This window comes from Fusarium verticillioides, chromosome 3 (genome assembly GCF_000149555.1).
Source record: "Fusarium verticillioides 7600 chromosome 3, whole genome shotgun sequence".
NCBI classification, from domain to species: Eukaryota; Fungi; Ascomycota; class Sordariomycetes; order Hypocreales; family Nectriaceae; genus Fusarium; species Fusarium verticillioides.
Window position 1 is genome coordinate 3,897,475 of NC_031677.1, and position 22,133 is coordinate 3,919,607.

At 48.0% G+C, this 22,133-nt stretch overlaps 10 protein-coding genes across 11 annotated transcripts; 5 read left to right on the top strand and 5 right to left on the bottom strand.

Annotated features, from left to right (window-relative positions):
* Window positions 1-1,291: 1,291 nt before the first annotated feature.
* Window positions 1,292-3,674, bottom strand: FVEG_15666 (hypothetical protein; the record flags this gene model as incomplete). Its single annotated transcript, XM_018904857.1, has 4 exons — window positions 3,098-3,674; window positions 1,894-3,043; window positions 1,546-1,796; window positions 1,292-1,468 (listed from the first exon to the last, which is right to left on the bottom strand). The coding sequence occupies exons 3-4, from the start codon at window positions 1,768-1,770 to the stop codon at window positions 1,292-1,294; spliced, it is 402 nt and encodes a 133-aa protein (XP_018750668.1). The 5' UTR covers window positions 1,771-1,796; window positions 1,894-3,043; window positions 3,098-3,674.
* FVEG_05522 (hypothetical protein) lies at window positions 2,785-6,922 on the top strand (the record flags this gene model as incomplete). Its single annotated transcript, XM_018893760.1, has 10 exons — window positions 2,785-2,927; window positions 2,990-3,378; window positions 3,446-3,991; window positions 4,041-4,801; window positions 4,919-5,591; window positions 5,641-5,706; window positions 5,755-5,859; window positions 5,912-6,379; window positions 6,428-6,591; window positions 6,656-6,922. Exons 5-10 carry the CDS (start codon window positions 5,456-5,458, stop codon window positions 6,920-6,922), a joined length of 1,206 nt encoding a protein of 401 aa, XP_018750669.1. The 5' UTR covers window positions 2,785-2,927; window positions 2,990-3,378; window positions 3,446-3,991; window positions 4,041-4,801; window positions 4,919-5,455.
* Window positions 6,923-7,635: 713 nt separating this feature from the next.
* On the bottom strand, window positions 7,636-7,905 carry FVEG_05523 (hypothetical protein; the record flags this gene model as incomplete). Its single annotated transcript, XM_018893761.1, has 1 exon — window positions 7,636-7,905. One exon carries the CDS (start codon window positions 7,903-7,905, stop codon window positions 7,636-7,638), a length of 270 nt encoding a protein of 89 aa, XP_018750670.1.
* Window positions 7,906-9,854: 1,949 nt separating this feature from the next.
* On the top strand, window positions 9,855-10,670 carry FVEG_05524 (hypothetical protein). The gene has a single exon (XM_018893762.1). It carries the CDS (start codon window positions 10,159-10,161, stop codon window positions 10,432-10,434), a length of 276 nt encoding a protein of 91 aa, XP_018750671.1. The 5' UTR covers window positions 9,855-10,158; the 3' UTR covers window positions 10,435-10,670.
* On the bottom strand, window positions 10,454-12,371 carry FVEG_05525 (hypothetical protein). Its single transcript, XM_018893763.1, has 2 exons — window positions 12,019-12,371; window positions 10,454-11,944 (listed from the first exon to the last, which is right to left on the bottom strand). The coding sequence occupies exons 1-2, from the start codon at window positions 12,293-12,295 to the stop codon at window positions 10,722-10,724; spliced, it is 1,500 nt and encodes a 499-aa protein (XP_018750672.1). The 5' UTR covers window positions 12,296-12,371; the 3' UTR covers window positions 10,454-10,721.
* A 125-nt stretch (window positions 12,372-12,496) lies between these two features.
* FVEG_05526 (alcohol dehydrogenase) lies at window positions 12,497-14,421 on the top strand. Of its 2 annotated transcripts, XM_018893765.1 has the most exons (3): window positions 12,977-13,140; window positions 13,193-13,342; window positions 13,394-14,421. In XM_018893765.1, exons 2-3 carry the CDS (start codon window positions 13,213-13,215, stop codon window positions 14,323-14,325), a joined length of 1,062 nt encoding a protein of 353 aa, XP_018750674.1. In that variant the 5' UTR covers window positions 12,977-13,140; window positions 13,193-13,212; the 3' UTR covers window positions 14,326-14,421. The 2 variants fall into 2 exon arrangements, with proteins under 2 accessions (XP_018750673.1, XP_018750674.1); XM_018893764.1 differs by having other exon boundaries at window positions 12,497-13,342.
* A 62-nt stretch (window positions 14,422-14,483) lies between these two features.
* FVEG_05527 (hypothetical protein) lies at window positions 14,484-15,324 on the bottom strand. The gene has a single exon (XM_018893766.1). It carries the CDS (start codon window positions 15,221-15,223, stop codon window positions 14,678-14,680), a length of 546 nt encoding a protein of 181 aa, XP_018750675.1. The 5' UTR covers window positions 15,224-15,324; the 3' UTR covers window positions 14,484-14,677.
* Window positions 15,325-16,096: 772 nt separating this feature from the next.
* On the bottom strand, window positions 16,097-17,444 carry FVEG_05528 (hypothetical protein). The gene is made up of 4 exons (XM_018893767.1): window positions 17,236-17,444; window positions 16,956-17,185; window positions 16,545-16,897; window positions 16,097-16,494 (listed from the first exon to the last, which is right to left on the bottom strand). The coding sequence occupies exons 1-4, from the start codon at window positions 17,338-17,340 to the stop codon at window positions 16,229-16,231; spliced, it is 954 nt and encodes a 317-aa protein (XP_018750676.1). The 5' UTR covers window positions 17,341-17,444; the 3' UTR covers window positions 16,097-16,228.
* A 1,866-nt stretch (window positions 17,445-19,310) lies between these two features.
* FVEG_05529 (catalase) lies at window positions 19,311-20,713 on the top strand (the record flags this gene model as incomplete). Its single annotated transcript, XM_018893768.1, has 4 exons — window positions 19,311-19,603; window positions 19,685-20,316; window positions 20,351-20,388; window positions 20,439-20,713. 4 exons carry the CDS (start codon window positions 19,311-19,313, stop codon window positions 20,643-20,645), a joined length of 1,170 nt encoding a protein of 389 aa, XP_018750677.1. The 3' UTR covers window positions 20,646-20,713.
* Window positions 20,714-20,962: 249 nt separating this feature from the next.
* Window positions 20,963-22,091, top strand: FVEG_05530 (hypothetical protein). The gene has a single exon (XM_018893769.1). It carries the CDS (start codon window positions 21,096-21,098, stop codon window positions 22,011-22,013), a length of 918 nt encoding a protein of 305 aa, XP_018750678.1. The 5' UTR covers window positions 20,963-21,095; the 3' UTR covers window positions 22,014-22,091.
* The last annotated feature ends 42 nt before the right edge of the window (window positions 22,092-22,133 follow it).

Sequence of the window (22,133 nt, forward strand, 5' to 3'; positions counted from 1 at the left end):
TTCGCCTCGTAAATAGGTATTATGCATGAAGAATTATGTGTTTCTCCAATTTCTATCGTAGTTTAATTGCATTGCTGGTGCATAATCTCGCAAGACTAATATATGCTTCGGTTTTAGATAAGCTTTGCGAACTCCCATTTGACTAGAGACACTCAATAATATACTCAACTCCGCGACACGTTAGAATACTCCTCGCAATGACTTCAATACTTTCCCCATAACATGATATGCCCACCATCGTGGTCAGTTCAGAGATGTCTTTCTTGTTCTTGACATCATATCCGCTTATTCGAGCCTTGAGCAGTCCCAAGCCAGTTCTCTCGCTACTACGAAAGGAGCATTCTCGGTGGGAAACACACATGATTCTCGAGTCACATATCGTTCACCTTATGGATCTACCCACTGAACGCCCTCTCCTCACTTCGTCATGATTAAGATGCATCATGGCTCCTGGCTAAATACCAGATGCGATTCTGAATACTAACGGGCGCTTGTCTGTGATCATGGGTCATGTTGAGAGTCTCAGATTATGGATCGGCAGCCTCCTACGGAGCCCGGGCGTTCTTTTATCGGAGTACAAGGAGTGACACGACGATCTGATGGAAATTGAAGAACTTCTGTGGCACCTTTAAGCATACGTGCTGAAATAAATCCGTGGTTGTATTTGGTTTCGTTTTCGATGGAGGACTGGGGTGTCGGAAGAATGGAACCTGACTTTTTCGTAACATGGGGCCCCAAACACCTGTCCGAGAGCACAATGTTAGCTTGAACTCGAAAAAAAGGATGTTTAAGAAGGAGTTGAGCGAGCAGAAGGGAAGCAGGTGGCTTTATAATACGAGATGGACAGAAGATGGCAGATCCGATGATGCGTATGAGACTGGAAGATGTAATTGGGACTCGGCATTGCGAAAGTGATACCCAAGACTCTACCAAGAGTCAGTTCTGATATTTTAGCTCCTTTGGTCATGTGAGCCAGCAATGTATGTGTGGGACAGCTCCGACCAAAATCATAGGAGCAGCGATGTGTTGTGCAAGGCAAGCGGAGTATCAGATCGAATAGTCTGTATATATTTCAGACATTCAAACCTAACCCAGATGCGGACTGCGGCATTGGGCCAAATGTAGAAATCAAAATGGCAAGGGTAGATCCTAAGATGAACAACAAGTCCAAAGCTAGGCTTGATCGTTGGGCTGGGGTGGATGTCATTCCCCAGGCCCGGCAGTTTGCCTCAGAACGTCACACAGGCGGCTAGGCATGCACCGATCAACTGAAAAAGTTCAAATACGTTAATCACGCATCTGTCTTCATGTATTTGGATTTGGTTCGAGCGAGAACTTCTGGAGTTCTTTTCGGCAAATATCCTGAATACCCCAAGGGCCGCATGATCCATCCAGCACATGCCCAAGAGACAACTTGATAACAAGCAAGTGTAGCGTTGGCAGATACCATAGGTGCCTTGATGATACCCTAAGCCAGTAGTCACTAGAGATCATACGTCAGAAGATGACTCGCAACTTTAACCGAGAAGGGACAGGGGAACGAACCTTGCACTTTGACTTGGGAGGCACAGGCCTGACAGTCATGAAAAGAGCATTGTTCCGAAGTTGATAGCCAACCGATATCTGGACTGGGCTATCCACCTTTCTGTTGCATTCCTTGCATCTCGACTGAGTGTCCTTGAAATGAGGCAGACCCATGAACATCATCTTTTCAGCAACTCGCATCTGAGTTGAATACTTCTCCTGTGGTATATAGAATGAGGCGTACATTGGGGGCGATTTTATTGTGCTTAAAACTTCATCAGTATTGATAAGACAGTCTTGAAATTGACCTGTGTTTCATGCCCTGAGGCATATCTAGAGATGCAAGTCTAGACAAGGGTGGTGACGAACCTGGAGTGCTTCGATGTATGGCGTATGCAATGATTGCAGAAACAGTTTTGGAAGTCTATGTCTCGATCAGGGGCTCGTAGGAGTTCTTTGGGGAGACGTCAGAGTTCTAGAAACTGGACGTGCGATGTTGTCCGGGAGTTGAGGGGGGTTGGCATCATATCGGACGAGGCATGGGCGACCTGCTGATAAAAAGTCATATGAGAAACTTGTACGCATACACAAGTAACCATTATTACTCAGGCCTAACAGCATGATTCGATTCTCCAATACTTGTAAACTTGTAGTCCTCTTCGTCGAAATAATCACCCTTAGGTCTTGGAGGTTGTTCACTCTGGCAACATTTTGATTTTTCATCACCAGACATGATACCACACTCTCTTTCTGCTTCCTGATGCTTGGGCTGGGCCATTCTTCGATAAGTCGAACTGCTCCAAAGAAGTCATAGTAAACTTCTCGTGGCAAAACGTGTCTTTGTGTAACAAAGGAGGCACAGAAAGGAAGAGAGACAGAACGACCGTTGGTCCTACATTTCTCACAAGGAAGAATTTCGTACCGAAAAAAGCACCTCAACGGCTTTGTGCCACGTTACTGCTTCCATCCATCTATTTCATCCGATCTGACCAGCAATCAAATCAACTGCCGATGAATTGGGAAGAAATCTTTCAAAGATTCGGTCCGATGAAGACACCCTGAGATGGTACCAAAGTATGTGGCATGATTTGCCTATCAACAAGGCGATATGGTCACACAATCGGCTATGCAGAAGATTGCTTGGCTGGCAGTTCCTGGGATTTGGTGGGTATGCTTAGGTGAGCATTCATTAACCCCTGGCAGCTGAAAGCGGGATCTAAAACTGGCAGATCTTGCGAAGATATGGAGGAAGGAAAATGTGCAAGGGTCAAGGTCATATTTAAATGCTTCGACACCCGCTCTCAAGATATGTCACTGAGATGGACGCAGCTGAGAGACAGATGACGGCGGGCCCGATTGTTGTCAATCATCAATGAGTCAACGTCGGGATGGTGTCTGTTAAGGTAAGAAGCCTCGTTATTATGTCCTATGCTGCGTTTGTGTATGACTGATGGGTTGAAAGTAGTGCTTGCGAGTGAGGGCATCGACGATCGTTTGGTGGCTCAAGAAATTGGATTGCCTGCGATTGATGAGCACCTGTCCTTTCATAGACGGTTAGGCGACAAGCTTGTACCTCGATTGGGTCTGGGCGAACCATGGCTCTCCATCTGGTCCGATGGCCTTGGTTCAGCCCAACCCACCTCGCATGTTGGAGTGTCGTCCAACTCTCGCTATGATCATACCATGATCGCTGCCTTGGCCGTGCCTCAGGAGTCGACGCCGTCACTGCGTTTTTCACCAGACTTAACTCGAAGGATTACCTTTAGCTAGTGCGAGCCTGCTGTATTCAGACTCAAGCTGTCGTGGCTCCCGCCGAGTCCATCCGTGCAGGTATCTCTGTTGGTCCGTTGTCAGGTGAGTTTGTACTATCAGATTATCAGTCATGATGGGCATCAGCTAATCAGATGTTGGATTAAACGAGACTGCACAAGACTGACGTGACAAAGTGCAGGATGTTCGTCATCTGGTATTCCACGCGGAATCGTTATCTGCGTTGGTGTTTGTCTACCAAGTACGAAAATCTCCAAAATGCAGCCGCACTAAGTCGTGCAAGTTCATGCGCGGTAGTGCAACGGCTTGGTGCAGCGCTTGAGACGGTCATATGATATCGGCAGTTGTTTTGTTGGATCCAATTTGTGTTGTTAGTTGCAAGATCCAAAATTACAAAAAGACTGCGCCGTAGGGGGGAAGGCGGCAAGATGCATGAGCGACAGAGTGGGACCGGAGTTTAGCAGGAGCCAAGGGACAAGACGGGAGCTTGTTGGGGGAAGTGGATAAGGTAGCGCACTTTGACTGACTGGAAGGCCCCTGAAAACGGTTGTTTCCTTCTGCCTTAGCGAATATCAAAAACATGCTATTCTTCATCTCCTCTCCCAACGACTACCCGTGATCACTTTCACTGCCTAAACTCGCACGACAACAACAATAACATAATGTTTCAAGTAAGGCTGTCTCGAGATTGCTCATGGTGCGTGGCAAGCAATGTATTTCGAGGGTTGCATTAACAAACATCGCAGCATCGACCGGTTTCCCTTCTACGACTTCTACAGGCGCTCCTTGTCAACGATCAAACATCTAGCTTCACTTTCGGCCATTCTAGTTCTCTCCATGCGACAGGCTTCTCTGTCATGAGAACATGATGAAGCCTCAAGAGTCTCAGACAATCAGCACGAGCAACAGTTACTTCGCCAATTCTCCGATATTGTGACATGTTTGTAAACTGAAGGACAAGAGCAACTGGCCCATTGTTACTGCGACATGCCAACAATAGATGCTGACAGAAATAGGTAGATCTCCATTGACGCAAACCGCCATGAGACCTTGTGTCTGGCACCCAGGACGCCTTATGACAAATACTGCACTTGTCCTGCGTTCCAAAGGCGCTTCCCCAGTTACATGGCTGCCTTGCCGGCATGGAATTTGCGCAGCGCAAACAACCTTCAGCTTTGTCACGAACGCCCGGCCATATCTCTCAGGATCAGAAAACGACAGATGGCTCGCCATCTCTCAGTGGGTACAGAACTTGAGATAGCAAAGTCATGCAACTCAAGTGATCAAGCTACGACATTATTCGCTACACAAGCACAATCACAGTCACAGCATGCACAACTATGAGGCTCAAGGCATGAAACTTGAACCCTCATCCTTTCTGTCTGGCGGTTGCCTCCTGTCCCTCTGTTCAGGATGGGGGAAGCTTAGCTACCAAGAAAGAGGGTGGTGCCGATATCAGTCCTTGAGTGCAGTCAGACTAGTAGCAAAATGTGGGAAAGTCGATGCTGTGAGTTGACACCGAAATCTCTCAAGTTTGTGAATGCTGAGAACATAACTGGCCATGATTGCTGAGCGAGTTTCCATCAATCCAACATGGTAGCCTTGGTTGACGAATCCCAACTAGAATCTTTCATGATGTCGGTTCGTGGTTGATCTCGCTTGACAGAGTTAAGATACTGTCAAGCCTTTTACTGCGCCTCATCAGCTATCACAGCGGGCAGAGGGAGCCAAGGTGTACAGGCAGGCAACATTTGTGTCCTTGGCTCCCGGGGTATTACAATATCAAGCATACTATGGAATCCCAGCCTGTGTGTAACTCCTTTCAACATAGCTACACGAAAGGAACTGGATTGGCCTCTAGTTAATATGCCTGATCTCGGCTAATTCGTGCCTTGACCTCAGCCAGTGTCGAGGATTTGGGAGGGCGCTGAGCCCAGAGCTATATAGGATGGATAATGCCCCCGAAATATAGCTGTCAAAACGCAATTTGACGAAATCGACTAAGTAGGCTCCCATATTGATCAGCCTGAACTTCTTTTGAATCATCGACATATCTCAGTATACTTTTACTTTGGCGAGTATCTATCTTATCACGCATCTAGTCTTCACACTTCCATCGGGGACTACCACTTCTATACAAGCTTGTACGAGATCCTCCATCATGGGCAGCGGTAAAGGCGGAAGCTCTTGGGCTAGTAAGAGTAGCAGAAACTCTCGACCGGAATGCCATGTGGAAAAGTGTCATCATCCGATAGGAAAGTTCAATTCTGGGACGTATTCTATCTACTGCGAGAAGCGTGAGCGCAACCCCAAAGCTCCTACAGAATCAGAGACTCATTTCAGTAGATGCTTGTACTTTCGGCGCTGGGTGTAAGTCTAGCAAGCGTTCAAAAGATAAGTTCTGCGACAAACGTGAGTAGCCCTTTGTTTCCGCTCAGCAAGACAGCTGACACATTTTAGATTCCAAGTGCGATTGGCATCGATGCAATGCGAAGGTCTTGGATGTCGAAGGAGATGACTTTAAATACTCCAGCATCGGTCACAGCGATTGGCTCTGTCGCGATCGTAAGTCGCTTATTCCAGGCCGAGTCCCAAACCCAAATGCTGACGTTCCCAGACTCCTGTAAGGCGAAAGACAAAGACAAGCAATGCTATGAGGAGCGCTACAAGAACTCGCAATACTGCAAAGAGCACTCCAAAGAGTTCCAGTGCAAGATGCCGAAATGCGATTCCGACCGAGATGGTTCTGAACGGTACTGCAAGAAACACCATTGTGGAGTGGACGACTGCCACCGTCGAGTACTCAGCTTAGCGAATGATGAAATGGCGGGTCGAGATAAGAAAAAGTGCTACAAGCATCAACGCTGTGAAGCCTTGAGAGACTGCAAGAACTACTCGCTTTGGGATCCCGACAAAACTCCAACAAGGCTCTGTGTGAACCATTCAAAATGTGAGTTCTTCCAGGCCTGCAACGGCTTTGCCCAAGGAGATTCGAGATTCTGTACCGATCACGAGTGCGACCAACAGGGCTGCCTGCAGCCTCGGGATGTTCATAACGGCCTGGTTATGAGATGGTGTCATATGCGTGAGTGCTTGCTTTCTAGGTGTCTACAAAGCTAACACTCCAATGTAGACTTGTGCTCTGCGCCTGGATGCCCCGACTTTGCTAACGGACATGGTCACGCCCACCCGCAGAAGTGCTTCCGACACACTTGTCAAAGAGCAGAATGTTCAGAAATCGTCCAGGACAACAACCCCAACTCTCATTTTTGCCTGACCCATGCCTGCGCCGATCCTGTATGTACCAATGAGTCAACTATACCCGGTGGATATTGCTATACCCATGCATGCACCATCGCAGGCTGCCGTGCGCCTCGAGAACGCGGTTCTCCATTCTTCCCCACCCTTTGCACACTCCATGGGGACGAGAGAGCGGAACAACAAGAGAGATACTATCATTATACTACTTCTCCTTCTCGAGCAACATCTCGCTCGAGTAGCAGGACTAGTAGCCATGACTCCCGGCGCAGGCCGAGGTCATTTCGCCCCCAGCAATACCATTACCCAACATATCAGGATCCGTTTCAGGCCTCAGAAGCCGGTCGTCGATATGCGTATCATAACATAGATGATCATTATATTCCAAGATGGCGGCATTACGACTGGTCGATTTAGGGTCTTCGACACGATGGGGAATGGGAGTAAAAGAGTTTGGTACTAGATCGAACAAGGCGTATGCGTCACAGGTCATCAACAGCACATGCCATTGCGGTTACATGGTGTTCTGTCTCTTGAGGGAGGGTTTATAATTTGCACACGCCTAGGTAGATAGATAGATACAGCTGGACCTAATGGGTTCGAGACCTAGCCATCTGGTTTACAAGGCTCGATGTGGGGAGACAGTGGGGGAAGCCGTGTGGTACAGCATATACTCGAGAAGACCCCAGTAGATGTCAGATATTCTTGTCTTTAAGCTTATTTATTTATGTCTTGATAAGCTATTGATCCCTGTTGAAATGTGATGAAGCCTGCCGAGTGTAACGCGGGACGGCTTGGGATGAGTCCTGAATAGGTAGGTGAAGGAACCCCAAGAGGAGAAGGGAGAGACGCTTGTTGAGTCGTGCCCATGATCTCGCTTTTGATCCACTTGTTTCTGGATATAGCTCTCTTTCATTCGTGGATGCTCTTATTCTTTCGTGTTTGCGTTATTTAAGCATGACGTTCTTGTGTTTGATGGGATGAGCTGAGTAAGCCGCCTTTCGTCCCTGACGTCTTGGTATCACATCTGCCATCCAGTTATCCGACCCGAGCCTCAATTCTATCCGCTGACTTTATAGCGCCTCAAGGGTCTTTCTTACCTCGGTTCTCCCTGATACGCCAGATGATGTCCGTTTCCCCTGTATACTCCTCCGACATCTTCTTGGAGGGCTTGGCTTGCTTGTAAAAGACCGTGTCAGGCTTCTTGAACACACGGGGCTGGATCTTGGGCCCGTAGATACAGCTGATTATCTTCCCGTTGCCATCGTAGATCAGTTTGGAGTAGCCGGGGTATTTGGTCCGAATGCCCAAGAGACGGAATATCTGGGTTTGGAATCCGTGGACGATGGCCATTTTTTCTGTGGTGTTGTGGAATTGAGATGAATGATTTGTCAGTAGGATGTGAAGATAAGATGGCCAAGATACAAATTACGTGACCCTTGAGCGTGGGAGATGGCAGTATTTATACCTGTTTGTATGTCTATAAGCTTTTTGTATGAGAGTTTGCTAAGTTTGACTTTATAGTGAATTCTATGTAGAAACTTATTATATCACTAAAATCTTCACTGGAGTTCACAATAGAAGATGGCTCCACTGCGCCATTGTAATTAATTGGATGAGTAGAAAGAGTTTCATGTCCAATATGGCATGAACACATATTGGGTAAGTAGCTTGCAGACTCCTTTGACTTTTACGCGGCCATCTTACAAACACTTCACAAAGAAACTTCAACTTTAAGATTAGACAACTAATGCCAGCACCCAAAACACTAAATAGCACAACTTCTCGGTTGCCTTAAGTGTTTTCACCTACGTCATGCTTGCTCTTTGAATGCATGCAAGGAACGAAATAGGGACAAACACCCAAAGCTTAGCTACTGTTTGCTTTACAATCATCCTGTTACTAAACGTTCAACCTTTGAGGCACTTCTTAAGCATTTGAAATCACTGTCTCCTTGTTTATTTCAAACTTAACCTAAAGAAACCAACCCTTGGAGAGTAATAAGGCAGATATAGAAACCGAGGTGTAGATTCGGGTTCATGAAATTATTATGGCCGCTTTTAGGACTAGTCTTCCTATATCTCTACAGAAGCTTCATCAGCTTCATTCTTAGCCACAAGGTTCTCTGAAAATCTCAAAGCATTTATAGTCACGGTCTTGTTGAGGCATGAGTGGTTGCAAAGTCTCCCATCAACGGCGTAAGCTTAAATTAGATGATGGCATCAAATTATATCTTGAGATGTACTTGACATTTCGGTATTCCTGAGATGACGGACTATTTGGGATAAAATGCACTGTGAGCTCTCGAATTACTGATGTATTTTTGTATAGTTCGATCCCGATATTGAATTGTCGTGAAATGTTTTCTCATGACTTTATTTTATACTTCGGTCGTTAGGGGCTCCTATTACCATCCTCACCAATTCTCTTACCATGATCTTAGGAGAGAAATAGCAGCTATCGAAACACCTGATTTGTCGAGAGTCAATATATTTCTTGGTAGAGCTCCTGTGTTCCAGTACAGGATGAACTGTCAGATGGCAACTGCATTTCTACTTACCCTAGACCCTGGGCGCTGCAAACAGTAGCGGAGACAGTGGTTTCAGGGCATTTTCCTCTTTCGACCGCCAGCCACCATCCCCGAGTACTCATGACTTCAGACGAATATCTGACTCTGCCAATGCAGAATAGAGTTCAGTCAATCTCCGATCGAACCATCCTCCAAAGCACGATCCATCCTAGACCGACACATTCACATGCAGTTCCCGAATGCCTGGGACTCCGAAGTGCAGTAGCCCGGCTCGCCCCCGATCCGAGAAGTTGGACGAACAAGCCCGTTTCAGCTCCGCCAAGAACAATCAAGCCAAGCAATATCAATCAATGCTATACATATAGAACAGCGATAACTCGTCTGAATACGGGGGTATTATCCAACTCTTCTACTAGGCTAGTGTAGTGTTTTGCTGTTTTGCGTGCAGGTTTTACCAACGTCACATCCCGGTATCGTCCCAGATCTGAGACGGATCTGAAAACAGGCTGGAGTTGACCGACCAAACATTTGATCAAGGCCGGCCAAAGTACGGTCTCGAAGAAAAGAAAGTGATCAACAAGTGAGAGGAGGGAAATAGAGTTTATTAATGTCTGTGACGATGTGAATGGCCTCATCATCAGCTCACAAACTAAAGCTGATCAACAAGACCGCGCGCTTAGGGAATATCCTCAATTGGTCCCTCAGTTGCAGAGTCGCAGATGTTTCAACCAACGAGACGCATCCGCGACCGGGTCGTCTTGGCCCCGACCTCAGTGAATCGCAGGCCTGAGACTCCCATTGGCTGCAGATGTGATGGGTGGTATAACCCCTGTAAGGCCTCATGCGAGATGCTCTTCTCTTTTGTGAGAGCCATTCGCTCTTCAAAAAACAAGCATCTTTGCTGGAAAATCTCTCTTCATTCTTTTCTTCTTCCTCGCTGGCGAGTGACTTAACAACCCCTACAATCATTTTTAATTCTGAAGGATTTTGCTGCAACCCTCCTTTGCGACTCAACCTCTACCACTTAAACCCACTCAAACACCACAAACCTGCATACACCACTTACATCCATCAAAATGGGTAACAACCTCTCCTCAACCTTTGTCCCCGACACTTCGAAAGACGTTCTCAGTCCTGAAGACCGACACTCGGACATGTTGCTCGGCATATTCTGGGCATCGTCACTTTACGCCTGCGCCATGATCTTCAGCACCTGCGCTCTGATTGACCGATGGAAGGGTCCCTACGATCGCGTTAGAATGTCGCTCGGTTCAGTCATGGGAGCATTGCTATTATCGACGGCGTGGCCTGTTGTCATGGCATACTTGATCTTTTCGCCGGCTGAGGTCTAATGAGCTGAGGAACTATTGGGTCACGGCCTTGGGAAAGGGTTTGGTTTGGTTGGGTTGGGTTGGATTGGGCGATTGGCGTCTTGAGAATTGTGGTGGAAATGGCATTATAGTCAGACCTGGAGTTTGAATGCATACCACGGCGATATACCATCTAATACATTTTTTTTTCTATGTTTTTCATATTTGATCGACTCGTCTTGCCTTATGGCCGACGATCCCGTCCATGTGAACCGAGTCTCTCATGACCTCATTCAAGCCTCGTCATCTCCCCAGTTAGCCATTAGCATTTAACCCACCAGAGTATTTCGACGGCTTCTGTCAGACCGCGCATCTTTCCTTCCAATGATAGTTTCAAGGGCTTGAGTCAAAGCCTTGGCATCGTATCTTCCACCTCTTCCTTTCTCATCCTTAGGCCCATATAATCGTGTCGCATCTATCCCCAACTGCGTAAACAGCGGCTTATCTACCTTTGGCGATGTCGGCCCTTCGATGTAAATGACATGCGACACATACTGACTGTACTCCTCCTCCGTAGGTTTGGGTAGACCTCTTGAGTCAGCGAGAGCATTTGCGATAGCCCCAACAAAGTCTAGTCCTGTGAAAGGCGCCGTTGAAGGACCAGTCTCACGGTCGGTTGTGCCGTTGAGAATGAGGATCTTGTTGCGCACTTGCGGGCTGACGATGGCATCACCGACGCCACGAAGGACAAGACTTGGGATTAATGATGTGAAAAGAGAGCCAATGCTGTACACTACACTGTGAACAGACCGGAGCGCGTCTAGAACTCTTGGGTTGGCAGGCATCTTGATCTCCTCGCCATATGGATTGATGTACCATACTCGAGCGATCCTCGCGGGTAGGTCTTCTTCTTGCTCTTTGGAGAATGCAATGGCCGGCCGGCGCAATGCAAGTAACGTTCCTGGTAGGTTCGCGTCTTCAACATGGTGGTGGTCTTGATCCCATGTTTGCTCCTGCCGAGCTACTGTTGGGCTGTGCACTCCGGCTGATGCTCCAGGCACAGCAGCGGTTGGAGCGCTGGGATGTGAGATGTCGTTCTGACCTGTGATTATCGTGCCGTCTTCAAGACCAGCAGCGATATGGCTAGCAAAGTTGGTGTTGAGGGCTGGAAGGACTGCTATTCTATCCGGCACTGAACATATTGAGCTCAACAGGTAGATGGCAGCTTCGAAACTACCGGTGAAGAGACGAGCTCCTGTGAGGAAGAGGTTTCCTATGCTGGCTCCAGAGTAGTCGAAGCGACTGCTAGGCTTCATGCGCTTCACAACCTCAAGATTGAAGCTATTCAGATAAGATCTGATGAGTTCTCTTTTGGGCGACGAGATGTCATTCCAGAGAGGATGCGTCGCTTCCAGAATCTCAAACCATTCTGATCTTGCCTCGGTGTAGACCTTTGGCAAGCGGTGATTGAAGAAATGCTTGATAGCTCTCGTCTCAGAACTTCCATCGTTCGGAATAAGACGAACAAGTCGGGACCTCACATCTCCGATACCTAGAGCAACCCTGTCAGTCAACGCTAGCATATAGAAGAGACACGTGGAAATTGGAAACATGAACAGAACATACCAGGTCCACCAAAGACACGAATGATCTCACTACTGCTACCACCATTATCAGAGATGGGTATCACGTAGCTCAGCGTGCACTGATTCGCTTCTCGAACACTCTCGAAGACATCGACGAGGTTGTTAGCGGCGCTACCACCCGAGAAGACGACTATGCCGGTCGGTGGTGCCGCTGGAGTGAGGGGCCGGCGAGGGGTCGGCGGTGCTGAGGATCCACTGGAGCTTGGGAGCTGTAGACCGAGGCCATTAAGGTTGATCTGAGCCTTTGCCTGCGCCATTGATTGGGTGATCGGGGGAATTATGTGATGGCGCAGAATGGAAACGGATTGAGAATCTGGAGATGAGATGGTGTTGATGACAGATGACGGTTAGCGGGGCATTATACAGGAAAGCCCCTGTAACGTTATCGTTACTGCTTAATGACCCGATTATTTCCAATTGCGACGGGTTTACAGCTGATGATGCGTTCCAATTGATGAAGTTCTTACTTCAGACTTACCGTGAGTGTAGGTAGTATTTTCGATCTGATACGAGGCTGCTACTACCATGTTCCAAACTCACCCACTCACTCACTCACTCACTCATGCATATGCTCAATTGCTGCATGAACCCCACGAGTCATGGGCCAAGGCGCCACACCCTCCAATGACTTTTTACACTCTAACAACAACGTCAATCAACATCACCACCGAAAACGGCAACGCCCCGAGCAACCGGCCTCGAACCGGGACCAAGAAAGCTTTGACACTTCGGATCCGTGTGGGTACAGCCAGCGCGGACAGTGGACCGCAGCAAGAAAAAAAAACATGATGGCTTCATTATCTACAGAAACAAGTGGAACTCGGAACTCTTAGTCCCAAGCCCGTCATTGGCTCCCATGGCCCGGCAGTTGAAGCTTTGCCACAACTGGAGAAGAGCTATCACGGTAAAGCGTCAAGAGTTACGTCAGTGATGGTTACGGCATGGATCGCAAGGCTGGAGATGGGTTACAAATCTCATGCACAGACATTGGTTCCTTACAAATCTGCATGTTTCGAGAATTAACTTAATGGTTTCTTTATAAAGACTTTTCCATCTGGTTGATTGACAAGTATATATAGTCTATATCCAAGCGACGTTGACAGTGGGTATCATCATCAAGCCCATACAATTCGACTTTGACACAATCTCAACAGCTTCAGCTTCATCCTTCACAATGGCTCAATCTATCCCCAAGACTGTCAAGCAATGGACCATCCCCTCCCGTGATGGAAAGGACTTTAGCGGTCTGAAGTTCAGCGAGAAGTCTGTTCCCGAGCTCGGTGACGGCCAAGTCCTCGTCAAGAGTATGTCCCAACTTCACCTCTACCTCAATTACATCTTCTAAGACTTCACAGTCCAGGGCGCTTCCCTCAACTACCGCGATCTCATCCTCCCTCTCGGAAAGTACCCTTTCCCCGCCAAGGACGGCGTCGTCCCCGGCTCCGATGGCGCCGGCACTGTCCTCGCCGTCGGCAAGAACGTCACCCGCTTCCGCCCCGGCGACAAGGTCGTCACTCTCTTCAACCAGGGCCACATCGGCGGTTCTCTCGACCAGCTCAGCATCCAGACCGGTCTTGGTGGTGTAACTGACGGAACTTTCCGCACCGTCGGTGCCTTTGACGAGCACGGTCTTGTCCCCATGCCCTCTAACCTCGACTTCCACGAGGCTGCTACTCTTACCTGCGCTGGTCTCACTGCCTGGAACGGTCTGTACGGTCTTGAGGGCAAGAAGCTCCTCCCTGGCCAGTGGGTTCTCACTCAGGGTACCGGTGGTGTTAGCATCTTTGCTGTTCAGTTCGCCAAGGCTGCTGGTGCAAAGGTCATCGCTACTACCAGCTCTGCTGAGAAGGCCAAGCTTCTTGAGAAGCTTGGTGCTGACCACATCATCAACTACCGCGAGACTCCTGAGTGGGGAGCCAAGGCCAAGGAGCTCACCGGCGGTGCTGGTGTCGACCACATCATCGAGGTTGCTGGCCCTGCATCCATGAAGCAGTCCCTCAACGCCATCAAGATCGACGGTGTCATCTCAATCATCGGCTTCGTTGGCGGCACTGGTAAGAACGACCCTGGCTTCCTCGACTGCCTTTCCAACCTCTGCACCACCCGAGGTCTGCTTGTTGGAAGCCGTACTCAGATGGAGGATATGTGCCGTGCTATTGAGGCCAACCCTGATAAGCTTCGACCTATCGTTGACCCCAAGATCTTCTCTCTGGAGCAGCTTCGTGAGGCTTATGAGTACCAGTGGTCTGGCAAGCACCAGGGTAAGGTCTGCGTCAAGATTGAGTAAGCGATGATTTATGAGAAAATACTGCCGGACGACATGTGTCTTGGCTTTGACGTATAGTACATAGAATTAATAGATACCACATTTTTCGCATGACCATGTTTCGTCCATCTCAAACTAATCACCAACAAGGCATGACTCGTTTCAGTTGAACAGCGAAGTGAAATTCAGCAAGTACAGCAATGTCTCTCAATTGATTGCAAGTAATTACGTTCCATTGGACACTTGAGCGTGTCACAGGTTATTTACTAAAAGTGTTTGCCCAGTCCTGCAACTATATCCTTGCATCCAAGGCCATCACTCTAATCTAGCGAGCAGCCCATTCCCTTCTCGCGACAAAGAACACGTTGCTTGATCAAAAGACAAGCGCGGCAATACCGGCCAAAACGCCAACCAAACTGAACTTCTTCGACGATCCTTCATTGACAATAACCGTGCTGGGCGTGGGGTAAGGCGTTCCAGGTACAGGAACCGGCGCAACAGGGCTCGGAACAACAGGAGGAACAGAGGCGGTATCAACAGGAGGAGGAACAATAACAGCAGTCGACGATCCCTCCAAGATAGGAGACTGAGTCTCCGCGCCGCCTCCACCCTGGACAATAGTAGTCGTATCGGCACGAGTGGTACCACCGCCCTCGCCATTGCAGATACTGCCATTAGGACAGCATCCGTACTGCTGGTTCGATCCGACTTCGCAGTAAGCTGTAGGAGGACATCCGCCTGCCTTGCTAGGACAGCATGTCCAGTCGGTCTGGATACAGCCGGTGCCGCAGTCCTTGAGGTTCTGGTCGGCGCAGGGAACCTCTACGACTTGACGGACTGCGAGGAGGGGGAAGCTGGGGGAGTATTGGACGGCGAGAACGCCGGTGGCTGAGAGGGCGGTGAGCAAGAACTTCTTCATCTTGAAGTTGGAGTTGGAGTTGTATGTGCTGGAGCGAGTGGTTGAACGAGTGACGATCTTGGTGAAACTGTATATGTTTGAGAGTGTGATGAGAGGTGAAGAGAAATGCGAGACATACCAAGCCCTCGGGGGTTTATATGCATACCATTTTTTCTCAAGCTCCCAACGAAAAAATAACTTTGCCATCCGATCTTCTCTCTTCATTGTCGTTCCTCTTCACATGCCGAGTGCGGCGGCTTCGCTCAAAAACGCCAAAGACATTCCAGCCACGATGCATCCACTCCACCACCCGCAACCATCTACTCCCCCAACATCATTTCCAACTGCGACAAAGCCACAAGCCTCTTTTTCCCGTGGTGGAAGCTATTTTTTGAACAACCAGGTCTGATGTTGCCGCAGCGATGAAGTGCCTCTTGCCCACGTTTCTCGATGCGACCGGCGTTTTGCAACTTTGAAGAAAGCCGCCTCCGGTTTTTGCGGCGCATGGCTTGATATTCAGGACATATTGCCAGAATCTGTTATTTTGTGACGGTCGGCGTTTGGGTGGCTGCTTGCGGCGTAACGGATCTTGGTTCCTGGCGTTTGAGCTTGGCGCTTGGAGCCTTTGAGTTGAGGAAATACGAGATCTAGAGATGAGGTGTTTCGGAAGAGTTTATTGTGCCAAGGCTAGTGAGGAAGCAGCTGATGTCATTGAAGATCGGCCAGGAACAAACGCGGGTTCGATCTAGACTTGGCAAAGACAAGGTATCTAAGATTGATCTGAGACAAAATATTGGCCCGTGGCCGTACGATCGATCTAGAGGCACGGTCCCGAAAGGGAGTCCTCACGCTAATGGTTTCCGTCGTCTCAGCTTGCAGGTGATTGCCATGCAATTCGTGACTGATAAGGGCTTCTGATATAAACATTTTGAGCACATAGTTGAAGGTTTGTACCTTTTCTCAAAATAATACTATGAAAAAGATTGCATGAAAGCTATGTTTGAAGAAAACAAAGTGTTACCGACTCTATTTCTTCTCGCTACCCCAAGCATCTTCCAGAAACTCCCGAACAGTAATAGGCTTGATATCAGGGAACGACTTGTTGAGAGCCTTGCTCTCATCCAAGTTGAAACCACCACTCTCTGCCCACAAACCATATGCAGACATCACCTTTTTCATGACCGCCTTGGGTGCAGGAATATTGGCAAACATCGCCTCATGACCTGGTAACTCACTCAACTCCCCCTTCTCAAGTGTCTCAACACTATCATAAACAACGTTGAACTTATCACCTATGAAAAAATCAGCATCCCTAGCTCTAGCCACGAAGCACGTCACTTACCTGTAGCTTCTTCGGCAATCTTGACCATCTCGTTGAACGTGACTTTGTCGCCAATGATGTACGTTGCTTCATCCCATTTCTCAAGGTCTAGAAGTGCAGCCACAAATTTTGCTACATCTCGACTGTACGTAAACGTGACAGGAACATCTCCAGATCCTGGAATAGCAGCGGCTCGATGTTTGATATCAACAAAGGTTGAAGGGGTGTGCAAGTTTGATTTCGCAGCTGATTTAGAGGAGCCCCAGAAATCAAGAAAGAAGCCGATATGAACAGATGTCCATTCGAGGTTTGTCTTGCGTAGCTCGTCTTGAGCACGGAGTTTGTTGTTTGCTGAATTAGCCTGAGCTGCGTGCCTATAATTCTTTGTTGGTTGCTTGTTTTCAATGAGGCATTTGTCAAGTGCTTGCTTACTCTTCTGTATGGGGAAGACCCCAGTCACTCGAGATGAATCGTCTTGTTGCCTGAGATGCTTCTGATGCACGAATAATATCAATCTCGATAGGTACTGGCCCATTCATGCCAAGTGTCGAGATTACTGTGTGCACATTGTGCTTTTCAAACAGCTGAGTCAGGGCATCGATGTTATGAATGTCTACAGCCAGGACAGAAGCTCCAATCTTTTCTTCCAGTGCCTTGTTTTCCTTCGGTTTCTATTAGCTGGGCATATGAATCTTTTGCATGGAGAACTTACCTCTCGGCTGAGAATGACGACTTTATTCTCTCCTGCAGCAACAATGGCCTCGACAAGGGTTCGACCAACCTTGCCTGTACCTCCAGCAACTGCAACAGTAACCATTTTGTCTGATGATTTCTTTGAAGTGGATAGTTTGCGATGTTTGATAAATGATGCGTTCTAAGCTTACTCCTTCGCAGCTCAACTCACATCTTTATATACCTCAAATCCATCATTGTCTCCAACTCATTTCTAATCATCGCACTTACTCGGACATCTCTTTCTGCGAATTTTCCGTCAATTGTCAGCAATCGCTTATTTTTCGCATTCTCCCTCGATACCCATTGGTCACCACGCCTCTATAAGTCTGACATGCATATCAAAATGGGGCGTGTCTGAACGGTGTCAGCATGGTGATTGGACCACTGCCAAATATAGGCACAGCACTCTTTAAAGCCGAGCTACTCCGTCCTAAGTCCTTGCTTAAACGCATTGGGTAATTGTGTTGGCCGCCAATGCTTGGTCGAATTCCAGTGGATGTCTGAGATCGAGACTTGCTATCGGATAAAGTTTCAGGGCCGGGAAGTCCAGACCTGGTCGATCTACAGCGCTAAGAAAGTCATTTGTTCAGGGCCAGGAACGAGATATGCCGTTGTTGTTCAACCCCTGGGCGCTTTCCGCCACTTGAAGCTGAGCCTCGAGTATCATGACTAGAAATACTTTTCGATGTGACATCTCGCATCGGTGAGTCTCGACGATGATGAACACGAGCTTCTTCTTATCAATCTTTATATGAGAATCGGCACAATTTGTTGTTGTAGGGTAAAGTTTTCGACTGGAATGTCTCGTTTCGGGGAGATTTACTGACCACCACCAAATCGCAGTAGGTGCTTCCGTCATCGAGTAAGCGAAAATGTCTCGGGAACATCAAAAGGTCCATTTCTCATCAGAATCTTATTTTGGGCTTAATTTGAGAGCTTCCATCTGAATCAAGAACAGCTATAAAGTGTTGGCTGACATAAAGCATCATAAGATGGAAGAAAACGCATGATCTTACTTGATTACAAGAGCAACACTGTCCTTCTCTAGTCACGGAACTTTTAAGGTACCGAATAATTACCTTGGGTTCTATTCCCTTTCTTCAATCGCTTTTTTTACTTGAAAAGTGGTCTTGAGGCGCCAGATGCTCTCGAAGTTATAGCGGCCCAAAGGCAGGAAGCACTCGAGACTAAAAGTCTTTTTTGAACAGCCTTGCTCCGAGTCAGATCTCCTTATATAAGGCACCTTTCTCTTGGTACATAATATGACTCATCTGAGGGATAGAATGGTAGACCAATCAGGTGCCACGGAGCCCGATGGCATTGGAGTCAAGTAAAGCGTTCATACACGACTCGAGACCAATCAACTGCTCAATATTAGCAAGACCAATCCGATATGCTTAATTGCTTGAAATATGTATCAAAACTGCTTGGTTCAGGGCCATCGATATTTACCAGTGCAGTATGTTGGGCGGTGTGGTTAATCTATTACCGTCCCATGACGACAATATGCTAGCATATCCACGCTCACAATGCCAGCTTCAACAGCTGTTACCAATGAACGGTGTCTAATTGGAACAAAAGTTCCGAGCACTCAAAGTACCTAGATTGATCAATTGACGGCGCTGTCATTATGTCGCACAAATATGCACGTTTCTTTGCAGTAAGTCTTCCTTGTTGCTACGCACGCACCTATCCTGACTTGGAGATAGGAAGCAACAAACCGTCAACAGATCCAAGAATCTCGAGCGTAAGCCTATAATTACCCGCCCATACTTGCATTTAACTGACGTATGCCAGGCATGGTTCATCCTTGTGGCTCTGGTGCCTTTGGATACTTCGAGTGTAGTCAGGATGTGACTGAACTCACTATATGTCAAACTTACGGCTAGTATCATATTGACGGTTAACTTACCAACATCCCAGAAAGCCAACTTCTTGTCGTCTGTCGGGGAAAAGACACCCGTCTTTGTCAGATTCTCTACAGTGACTCTCGGTCGAGAATTTCCAGACGAGGCTCGTAACCCTTGAGGCTTCGCCATCAAGTTACACACCATGGAGGGAAACCACGACATTGTCGGCCTCAGCTTCGTCACTCAAGCTACCTTCTCTGTCCATTGCCAACTAACCATAGTTCAGCCCGTCTTCTTCTGCCGCGATCCCATTCAAGGATCAGACGTCGTCCGCTCTCAATACCGCAACCCAGCAAACTTCCTCGATCACGACGCCCTCTTCAATCTCCTCGCCAACACTCCCGAAGCTAATCACGCAGGCCTCATGTTCTACAGCGATCACGGAACTCCCCAAGGATGGCGCTTCAACCACGGCTACGGCTGCCACACCTTCAAGTAGGTAAACTCCAACGGAGAGTTCGTCTACATCAAATACCACTTTATCGCAAAGCACGGTCAAAAGCAATTCACCGATAGTGAAGCTATGCAAATGTGCGGTGAAGACCCTGACTACTCCAAGAGAGATCTTTGGGAGGCTACCGAGAATGGTGAGGAGATTGAGTGGACGGCTCATGTGCAGGTCATGGATCCTAGACAAGCGGATCTTGATAAGCTTGGGTTCGATCCTTTTGATTTTTCAAAGGTTTGGCCGCAATCGCAGTTTCCGATGAAGGAGTTTGGAAGATTGGTGCTGAACAAGAACCCTGAGAACTTCCATCGCGATGTGGAACAAGCGGCTTTTTCGCCTGGCAGCATGGTTCCTGGTATCGAGGACTCGCCTGATCCTCTCCTTCAGTTCCGCATGTTCTTCTACCGCGACACTCAGTATCATCGCATCGGTGTCAATCTGTACCAAATCCCCGTCAATTGCCCCTTCATGGCCAAGTCATATGCATCCCTCAACTTTGGCGGGCAGATGCGCGTTGATGCCAATCACGCGGACAACAAACAATATGCCCCCAACAGCTTCGCTCACAAGTTCAGACCTGATGTTGCAGAGACGCCGTATCAGGTCAGCGACAATATCGCAAGCAGGTTTAGTCACTATTGGCATGAGGGCAAGAAGAATGAATATGACCAAGCGAAGGATCTGTGGACGAGGGTTATGAGTGAGCAGGAGAAGAAGAACTTGCTAAAACACAGCCAAGGGTCTTCACCGCGTCAAGTTTCCCGAGATCCAGGTAAGCAATCAGGCTATTTCTCACAAGGCTTGAAACTGACAGAAGCATAGAGCAAGTACTTGGCACAGGTGTACAACATCTCGGAGGATTATGCACAGGGCATTTATGATCTTCTGGACCAACCTCAATTTGAGTTCTCCAAAGTCAAGGAACTGGCTGAGACTGCGCAGGAGTGGTATAAGGAGCCCAAGTTCAGGCCTGGTCCTGGATCAAAATTGGCTGGATATCCTCCGTCTTCGGCCGTTTACCAGGCATAAGTGGCATATTGGACATGAATTTAGTGATTGAATTAAGCCTTTCCTCAGGCAATGCCGTTGTTTCCAGATACAATGCTGTACTCATCTGCCGACTTCCGTGTGACTTTCCATCCTGAATCCTTCGAGTAATCCTGGAGAATTTTGAGTTTGTATTTTCGATTTATCCGCTCAAAAACATCGTGAGATAATCGTGGAATGGAGTCGTGAGTGAAGTCTATGATGCTGACAATATGCAGAATCCTGGACCAAAAATGGAGATAAGCGGTGATAAAGAAGCGGAATAACTGCCATGGCCTGTGATAAACCCGACTCAATAGCGAAAACGCGCGAAGGATTCAAGTACATCAGCATTTAAGACAAGCTCACTCAATCATGTCCAAGTATATGTTGTCCATGTAGACTCATACACAGCCCCAATTCACCCTCACCTATTCACAAACATTCACAATCATGGCCCCGACAGACGCAGAGATCAAGGCCACAATCAAGGCCGTGGTCGACGACTTCAGAGGATGGGACCTTGCGCCGATAATGCACTATCCAAATGAAGAAGGCCTCGAATTCGAAGACATCTACTTCCCATCTGACGACGGCGTCCCTCTGGAAGGCTGGTTCATCCCCTGCAAGGGCTCCAACAAGATCATCATCGCCAACCATCCTCACTGGTTCAACCGCGCAGGTATTCCTTCGCATCTTGAACCTTGGAATCAACTCATGCCTGGGAATGATTTTGAAGTCAATTTCATCCCTGATTACAAGATTCTTCATGATGCGGGGTATAATGTTCTTGCGTATGATTTGAGGAACCATGGACTCAGTGGGAGTGGAAACCAGGGTCTCTTTGGCTTCTTCGAATGGCGCGATGTTCTTGGATCGTTGAAATATGTTCGTGGGAGAGAGGACACCAAGAACATGACGATTGGGCTGTTTAGTCGCTGCGCCGGTGCAAACGCAACACTCTCAGCGATGAGACATCGCCCTCAAGCCTTCAACGGCGTGCGGTGCATGATTGCGCCCCAGCCAATATCAGCAGGGTCCTCCATCGCAGTGATGCTTGACAAAATGGGCGCTCCGGCGTCGTACATGGAAGAAGCAGATCGGCAATTCTTCATGAAGACGAGTTTTCATATAAGTCAATTGTCGCCGCCGACTGATGCGAAGCACGCCAATGTGCCGACGTTTCTGTACCAGGTTCGCGATGATCCTTGCACGACGCCGAAGGATGTTCAGTCTGTTTATGATAATATCCCTATTGAGGATAAGAAGTTGAAGTGGATTGAGGGGACGGATAAGCGATGGGATGGGTATACGTATTTTCAGAGGGAGCCGGATCAGTTCTTGGAATGGTTTGCGAAGTACATGAACTAGGTGTAGCATTAGACAATTCGAGTTTCCTATCATGGGTATATCATGTTATTATAATGAATCTATTAAACACAAACCAAGGGGTATCGTATATAGTTATGCTGAAACCACTGATACGGTAAC